At 30.4% G+C, this 9166-nt stretch overlaps 1 protein-coding gene across 1 annotated transcript; it reads right to left on the minus strand.

Moving 5' to 3' along the window:
* Positions 1 to 704: 704 nt before the first annotated feature.
* Positions 705 to 7649, minus strand: LOC113554451 (fructose-1,6-bisphosphatase 1-like). Its single transcript, XM_026958319.1, has 8 exons — positions 7491 to 7649; positions 3064 to 3307; positions 2678 to 2822; positions 2243 to 2349; positions 1469 to 1622; positions 1244 to 1381; positions 1062 to 1178; positions 705 to 983 (listed from the first exon to the last, which is right to left on the minus strand). Exons 2-8 carry the CDS (start codon positions 3249 to 3251, stop codon positions 804 to 806), a joined length of 1029 nt encoding a protein of 342 aa, XP_026814120.1. The 5' UTR covers positions 3252 to 3307; positions 7491 to 7649; the 3' UTR covers positions 705 to 803.
* Positions 7650 to 9166: the final 1517 nt, after the last annotated feature.

Consider the following 9166-nt stretch of genomic DNA (forward strand, 5'->3'; position numbering starts at 1 on the left):
AAACAACTATAAACAATAATATCACCGGAATACTTCGTAAACATTTTTAGACTCTTATTTAACCAGAAAGTTTCAAAAAATATATTTACATACATTTCTATTAATTTGTCTGCATTAGAAAAAAAGTAGTTATTTCTATTGTTAATTAAACATTTTATAAGAATTAATCATATTTCATTAAAAAGTCTGAAATTATTATTCTGAAAGATAAAAATCACATATTAATAATATATAAAAAAATGATTATACAGTTCTAAGTCCTTATTAACCATTACTTTAACTTTCCTCCATTTCCTTCAAATTACTATCAATTTTTTTTTTTTTTATATTTCACTAATTGTTTTTTATATATTGTTACTGTATATACTATTTTGATTAATTCAATATACAAATATGTTTTATTTGTTTTGATTAAATTTACGTTTACGAGATTTTGTATATTGTTTTCAGCATCATGAACATGTGCAGAATTACAGCAGTACCCAAGAAGGATTAATTTTCACTCAAGATCTTGACATACATAATATCCATGAAGTATTCCATCAATTTTTAGCTCTTCGTTCTTAAGTGCTAGCATTTGTGTTCTTACAACATAATATAATTTTTTAGGTTACCTTAATATTATTTATTTGTTTAATTACTTGTACTCAATATCAGTTTTGAGTTTATTTGAATAATTTATTATTTAAAAACAATTGGCAATAGTTAAAAAAGAAAAAAAAGTTTAATTATTTCTGTATAATTGTTACAACATTATGTATTCAATAATTTTTGTAGATTTTTTTTACGAAAAATGTAAGCGTTTATGGTTGTATTATATCTAAATATTCTTTGACATCTTCTTTGGAACCTAAAAATACTGGGCATCTCTGATGAAGAGCTCTGGGTTGAATGTCCAGTATGGGTATCTTACCATTGCTAGCTAAGCCACCAGCTTCCTCGATTATGTAAGCCATTGGGTTTCCTTCGTATAATAGCCGTAACTAGTAAAGTATATTATTGATTATATTCACGAGGTGACTAAAAATATGTTATTTAAACTATTATAGTTTAAATCATACCTTGCCGTTTGGTGATTGTTTTGTGGCCGGGTACATGAATATACCTCCATACTTCAGTGTACGGTGTACATCCGCAACCATCGAGCCAACATACCTGGCACCATAAGGTTTACCACACTGAAAAAACCATTAAATATTTGTTGTAATTATTAAATCATAAAAACACAATGACACAAAATTACCTCTGGATGTTTTTTCCTCCTCACATACTCGGTTACAGATTTGTCCCACAAATGTGAATACCCTTCGTTGATGCTATAAATGTTTCCCTTGCTGGGTATTTTGATGTTACTTTCGGTCAACACAAACTCACCAACCGACTGTTATAATGAGATTGGTGTTTAAATATAATCACTCTAATGATGATATCAAATTTTATTGTATATTCTATTATCCTGAAAACTTACCGGATCCAACATAAATCCATTGACTCCTCTCCCTCTGCCCAGCGCCAACACCATCATTGTTGCGCTGCCATAAAGGGCATAACCGGCGGCTACCATGTTCCTTCCTGGTTGAAAAGCATTTTCTACATTTGTTTCGTTGCTATCGTTGGTTTTTCTGCAAATTATATAATGTTTATTGTTAATATGTTTATTTTTTATGCAATATTATTATAATATATGACAATGACCATTTCTTTATTTGTTAAGCCATTAGTTTAGCGTTAAGATAGGTTATGCCGAGGAGATTTGACTAAACTAAAGTAATTAAATAGTTATAATTATTCCTCTCTACTGCGCATATTTATTATAAACTATTATTATTTATTTATTGTAAGGGAATGATTTAAATATTATAAGAATGACAATACTTTACTGTTCTGTCTTTTTTTTATTTTTTTTTCCTATGCTACACTATATACACTATTAAGATCAACAATATATATTTGTGTTTATGATTATGATGAAATAGTATGTATTATGTTAGATTATAATAACGATGAATAATTTTTGGGATATATTTAGGATAAACTTAAGATTTAATCCCTCTAAAGACCCGTAGATAGTATTAGCTTACAGAGAGCTTATTTAGTCGAAATATCTCTTATTAACGTCGACGACGCATAATCAATCGTACAAAAATACTGTCTCTCTTTTAAAATATGGACCTTGAGTATGTTATGCGCCAGTATAATTATTAATATGATGAAATTAAAAATAGTATCATTCTGTAAGTACTTGTATATTCCGAATATTGAACCGATGGACACAAGGCAATCGATGTTGGATGACCCGTCCAGAGGGTCAAAACACACAATGTATTTACCACGTTTTTCCGTCTCAATCTAAACACAAAAGTAGAAAATATTGAAAAACCGAATAAAATAGCTTACGTAAATAGCTTACAATGTAGCCTTTTAAATTTTAATACACCTTTGATGCATATTAAAAGTAATTGATAAAATATAAAGAACGAATTGTATACATTGCGAAGAAAAACATAAACAATTTCTATGCGTGCCGAAATTACTTATTAGCAAGACTCACGAATCCTAGGTATTCCCTCGTTAGATCGAGTAAATATACTGAGAAAATACGTTGATGACACTGTTGGCTGTTGGCACAACATAAAAAGTATAATAATAAAAACAACACGGTAAGGGTGTTAAGTACCTCTATCACAGTCTCGTTTTCTTCGCTGACCAGCATGTGTACCGTAAATGATGACGCCAACATGTTGATGAACAGTTCGTTGCTTAACACGTCCAGCTTTTTGACGTCTTCGCCCTGCACGTTAGTGGATCCGTCCATGCCGTACCTATGTATACAATAACACGAGAAAGCAGTATCAATAAGACGATCATTTATAAGTACTGAGTAGATATCGTAACAAAATGTTGTTTTGCAAGTCGGTTAACAGAATTAACTCGAGTATTAATATTGCTTTGTTTTTTTTTCAATTTCGTCTAATTTTGTTTACAAGTGTTGTGTTATAATTGATCATTGAACGACATTACCAACACCAACACTTGAATAAGATAAACAGGGTTATTGCTTACAGGTTTGTCAGTCCGGCCCTTCGCACGGCAGAGCTGACTGCCTTGACAGCCGTCTGAATGCTGGTCAACAGTTGGCTCAGGTCCCCGGTGGCAGCATGCACTTTTTTCTGTTCGGCCAACACGTACCGCGTGAGCGTCATGCAGTTGGAATCGAACGCCGGTGGCTCGTACTGATGCTGTTCCGACATCGCAAAGATGGGTTTCAGACGGGGTAGTTTTGATACCTGACGTACGCTGAGATAATCTATGTACATATGAAAATATTCGATAGCCCATTATTTGGTTAGGGTTCGTCAATCGTATTACTACATTATCTCATACATTTATTCGTACAATAATTAATCATTATATTGTCGTTAATTGGTTATTAGTAACGGGTTTATTTAATTGATATAACAATTTTATATTGCCGCGAAATGTGGTAAACCACCGTTGGCCCACCGTCGATTGCGACATTTAATGTTTTAAATTTGTTTTTTTTGGCTGAAAATTACTATACCTATTGAGTTATTATAAATGTGTACTAGTTGTATAAGATCATATAATTATAAAGGCAATGCATGTAAATAACATAAGATTCATACGCACACTAGAAATTTTAACTCAGCACCTTCTATAATTACCCTTTATTTTGCTCTTATACGCTCAATTCTCGACTATGGGCCAGCCATTTGGAATCCTTATCTTAAAACTGAAATAAAACTTGTTGAACGAGTGCAGAATCGCTTCTTTAGCTATGCCGGCTTCTTACTAAAAGTTAAACACTCCCATTATTCATATCAACCTGTAATGGACGCACTTAATCTCTTTTCTCTCGAGGACAGGCGACTAATTGCGGATCGTACCTTCCTTTTGAAATTAAAAAATTAATTCAGGGTAAAATTGATGCTCCGCGACTTCTTGACCGTATTAGCTTTAGAGTTCCTACCACCAATACTAGATCAACTGAGTCCCTTCACATCCCAACTTTTCGTTCTAACTTTTTATCTCAAGATCCTTTGGTTAGAGCTATGCGCAGTTTAAATAATAATAAAGTTGATATAATATGGCCTTAAATTTTTAAATTTACCTAATATGTTTTATTTTTCTTATTATAATAATTATTATTTTCTTTATTTTCTTTATTTATTTTTTTTTTAATATATTGTTATTATTTTTATTTATACATATTAATCTTATATCATTTACGTTAATCTATGTACTATCTATAGTATTATATTTAAAAGGCGATTGGTGTTCATATCAATATAAATCAATAACGTTAAATTAGAACTCGCTTGATGAAGCAAGGATAAAAAAAAATTAAGAAAGAAAGAATCGATTGTAAATTGATTTTTTCGCCGATGGTTCGGTTCATTTCTCTTATTTTTATAATATAGTTAAATTCACTTTAATATACATATTATTGTTCGAGTTTTGTTTAATACGCTATAGATGCACTGACTATTTGATTTAGAGCGATAATAATGTATATAATATGATATTTGATATTTAATGTATGTTTACTTATGAGTGCTATAATATACATGTCTAAAAAATTATAAAATCATATTATATTATTTTCCACATATGATGTACAATCTCCAAAATATACCCTAAATGGCATGTTTGAATACTTACATATATTGCCCACGTGTAAGAATATAACTGTTCACGGGCATGTTCAACAATTTTAAAGTATTATAATTTATAATATATACAAGTATCATTTTTTTGTTTTTATACAAGCTAAATTATAACAGTACATTGATAATATTTTAGAGTTTAGAGTAATATAGGTAGCTGCCCGTGACCATATCATATGATTTGATAAACTATAGATTTGATTGTGATATATTATATACACGGAAATACAAACATAGTTACTTAATATTTCATGTAACTAAGATATGAAAGTTTAAATTCTAAACATTTATCATTTTTGAGTAAATGTTTATAGTTATTATTTTATTTTCCGCATTATACTTTTATACTCATACATTTTTAAATGCTATAACTGTACTATAATGTATGTACATTACTATATTGTACAATGTACTTGACTGTCTTGACTTATCAGTTATCGCATTATTGTATTAATTATAAGCTATATACGTATATATACCATGATTTAACGATTAGGTATATTGAAAAATTAAGATGTCATAGCAGTGTGTTTGTAATAATAATTATAGTAACAATATAGTTTATTTTTTTTGTTGATTATACAATTTCATTAACAACATTAATAATATGGTCCAAAATTCAAGATTCATTACCTAATGCATTATTTACAAATAGTAATTCTAACTATCAATATCCGGATTCCGGGTGCTGGGTGAGCCACTCAATATGTCTAATCATAATTAATAGCTTTTGAATTTATAAAATATATAAATAGGTCTATGTGGAATAATTAAAGATTATTTCCTACAAATGATATATGCTATATTATAATATATGTGACACGGTGTTATCAGTGGTTTTCCAACTTAATTTTAATTATTTAATATACAGAATATGTGTATTATATATATATTTATTTATATTTTATATTTATATGTAGTAATATTACAAAATACAATTAATTAAATGTTGTAAAAATACGGTTTAATATAATTATTATGTTATGAAACATGTTTTTTTATAATTGTTTTGTGACCTATTTGTATGTATGTAGTATGTATGTGTGTATGTATGTATGTGTGTGTGAAAGTATGTTATTGTATGCTCGAAGGATACAGATGTATGTGTATACTGTCCGTTAGGTTAGCAGTTTAGCAGGTTAGTTAGCCTTAGGACTATGCATATTATATTATGGGAGTATATGAGTTTATATTGAAAATTTTATCCACATTCGATTAAAAGTGGTTCCTAAACTATTATCTCTCGCAACTCATTTAAAAAATACCTAAAAAAAATCAACAGCCCGCAAAACCCCCTTCTCACACAAAACATAAATTTTAATTTTAAACAAACAGCTAAAACACCCTTAAATTATTCAATACTTATCCTCATTCCCCTATTAAGTGTGCTGCAGCTATACTATTACTATTTACTACATATTTTTATCTTCCTTAAGCCCTTAATGGAGTGCACGGGTGAATATAGGTTCCTATACGAGATCTATCTGATCAAAAATACATATATAAGTTCCTACAAATAAAAAAAGGTACATATGTAAATTCCTACTCAGTAAAAAAAAGGGTATGTATGTAAGTTCTTGCACTGCATCTATTAGTATATTACTATATATAATTATTTAATAATTGAAAAAAAATCACAATTTATAAGTTATCATTCTGATAATACTGCCATACATTTTAATACAATAAAATCCCGTTACAACGAACCGAATCCTTTTCGTTATAACTGATATTTCGTTGTAATGAAAATTCGAATAAACTCTTTATAAGCCCTGCTTTTTGGCAGGGAACTTCTATGACTTTCGTTATAATGAGATTTTTCGTTGTATTGGTGTTCGTTGTAATGGGAATTTACTGTATAATAATTCATAGTTGTAAAAAATGTATATTTTATGTGGTTTATTTCAGACATACCTAGTCATAACGGTTAATTTTGTTTGCAGAATACTCGCATAAGTTCGATGTATATACGTATCTTTTTCCGCCGTGTAGGAACTTATAGGTACATACCTTTTTTTATAGCGCGTAGGAACTTATATTTTATATTCGTGTAAGGATTTACACTTGACATTATATATAAGAATTAACGTATGTAATTTTTTTACCTGCTACTATCGTGTAGGAACTTACGGTTCCCCGAGTGCACGAGATATCACTTATTATATTAGGAAACACTGAATTAAACCATAATGGAGTGTTATATTAATATCGTTATTAATTAAGGTCAGTTCAGTAGCATATTACAATAACAATAATAAACCGATATTATAGGTATTGCGGAGTGCGGATAATGAATATTATATTATATTTTTACCTTATTGTGATGGTCTTAGGTCAATAAAGCACAAAGATTCTCGTTCAAAGTTAAACATGTGGAATTGTAATAGTTCAATTACTCAATTTACTCATTAAATCAAATATTCTATATAATAAAATAATACTGTTTAATATGCATTATAATTGTGAATATTCGTTTAACCTTTAATATGACAACCGTAAAAACCACATTTTTAACCTGCCTACTATAGGTAATTATGATTATAATGCTACAAATAGTCTGCAGTGTAAAAATGAGAAAGAAAATGAAGTTCTGTAAAATATAATAATTATTTGAATTTTGTATATTATGTTATATTTTTAATTATCATATATCTGAAAAAAAAACATAGGTCGTAATTCAGAAGACATTATTAGTATGGGACGCAACTAGTTGTGGAACTCAACATTTTGGGGGGACATTAGTTGTAATAAGACTCGTTTTGTGGAAAAAATAAACTGAAAAAAAATTGCTCTTGTTTTTACCTTTGGATTTATGACGATAACCGCTTTGTTAATTTGTCGTCCTCGAAGTTGAAATTTGTTGCAAAGAATCAGTAGACAGTGCACCGTACCAATGAGCAAACGACTGATTAGTAAGAACTGCGTGACTTTAGAGAGTGGAGACTATTAATCTACAATTAATAAAATTAACACCGAGAGGGTAATCGCTTCGAATAAATGCACACAATTGGAGCGTGTGCGTGCGCATAAACAATTATATTTGCTTACAAAGATTACGTAGAAGACTAATATTATTACGTGTGTATGCGTATGTATAATGAATAATATCGGATGTATTATGCAAATTATTCGTAAATAATGACTTAAAAGTCTAATATCATGAAATATTAAACAAATAGCAGTAGCGACATACAGACATATTTAATATCACGAATTGCGATGTATATTAATATAATTACAAAATAAAACAATATTTTATTGTAAAAGTTAATAAGGATTTTCAATAAGTACGATACGATTTCAATTATGAATTGTTTCACAATGACTGCCGTTTAATCAAATGGTTTGTGCTGAACTGCCTAAATTAAACATGTCACTACGGCGTTAACAGTTATTATGGCTATCGAATATTCGAATAATTGAGAAAGTTAGGCATACCTTTTGGTCAAACGGTTGAGAACATTTAAAGTTACCAACAAAGAACTTATCGCTGGCCTTAACATTGCCATATCATTTATTTGGTTATTGAAGGATTCAGTAATGTATATACACAAATAAAATGTAGAATAAAAATATTCTTGAAAAAAGTCTAAACATGACGCAATGAATAATAAGTTACTTATAGGTATATATTATGTATCAGTTACAGCGGGATAGCGTGAGCCAACATACTCTAAATATTTTAATTAATTACTTGCATTTTTATTTTTCACATATATTTGTTATGAATGTTAAGTATTTTGTGCTTTTGTTTTATTGGCATTTAACTTTGCCCTGTTCTACCGTAGCTATTTTCAATATAATTTCTGAATTTCTGATTGAGTTTCAGTTAGAATTTTAATAGCAACATTTTTTGTTGGATGATTGCTAATAATATCTCATTCCGAAAAAATAATTTAAATTTTCTTATTTTTCATTACGTGGAGAATGAGAACATGTTAAATTATAATATATACAGGTAAGTAGTTTACAAATGAAAGTTGACGACTGTAACGCCTAAACCGTCATTTTCTCCTTCGTCTGGTACCTAAGTTACTAATAATATCCGGTAAATCCGATAAAAGTCCGATAAATATCAACAAATTATGGTTCAATAACAATTATTAAATTTGTCGGAGAGATTTGAAACCTGTTCGGCGGACCGCGGTCGGGGTACGGTGATGAACGGTGGTCACGGGCGATGTACACGCGGTGGACAGCGGCAGACAGTCGTGATAGCGCTCGGACACCACCGCTGAGTGATATGGCATGACAGTTAAATACCGCCGTCGGCCCGACTGTCCGAGTAACACCGTCGGGCAGTCGGGCGACAGGTAAATGCTTCGGTACATGCGGTGCTGCGAGATTTGCGACACTTGACGTCGGCCGTGAGTCTTGACAGCGCATGAACGCACCGCATCGCGGTACCTACCGGTGCTGGGCCGTCCGCGGTTACTCGAACGCGTGTATGCGCATGAACACCATAATTTGTGGTGCAG

The sequence above is a fragment of the Rhopalosiphum maidis genome, chromosome 2 (genome assembly GCF_003676215.2).
Source record: "Rhopalosiphum maidis isolate BTI-1 chromosome 2, ASM367621v3, whole genome shotgun sequence".
Classification (NCBI taxonomy): Eukaryota; Metazoa; Arthropoda; class Insecta; order Hemiptera; family Aphididae; genus Rhopalosiphum; species Rhopalosiphum maidis.

What these genes read in the sequence shown, in the direction of transcription:
- LOC113554451 (XM_026958319.1), bottom strand. Translation starts at nt 3,251, where the DNA reads ATGTCGGAACAGCATCAGTACGAGCCACCGGCGTTCGATTCCAACTGC. An exon ending in AGGGCCGGACTGACAAACCT is followed by an intron (nt 2,823 to 3,063) that starts GTAAGCAATAAC and finishes TTGTATACATAG; the next exon opens with GTACGGCATGGACGGATCCA. An exon ending in AACAATCACCAAACGGCAAG is followed by an intron (nt 984 to 1,061) that starts GTATGATTTAAA and finishes ATACTTTACTAG; the next exon opens with TTACGGCTATTATACGAAGG.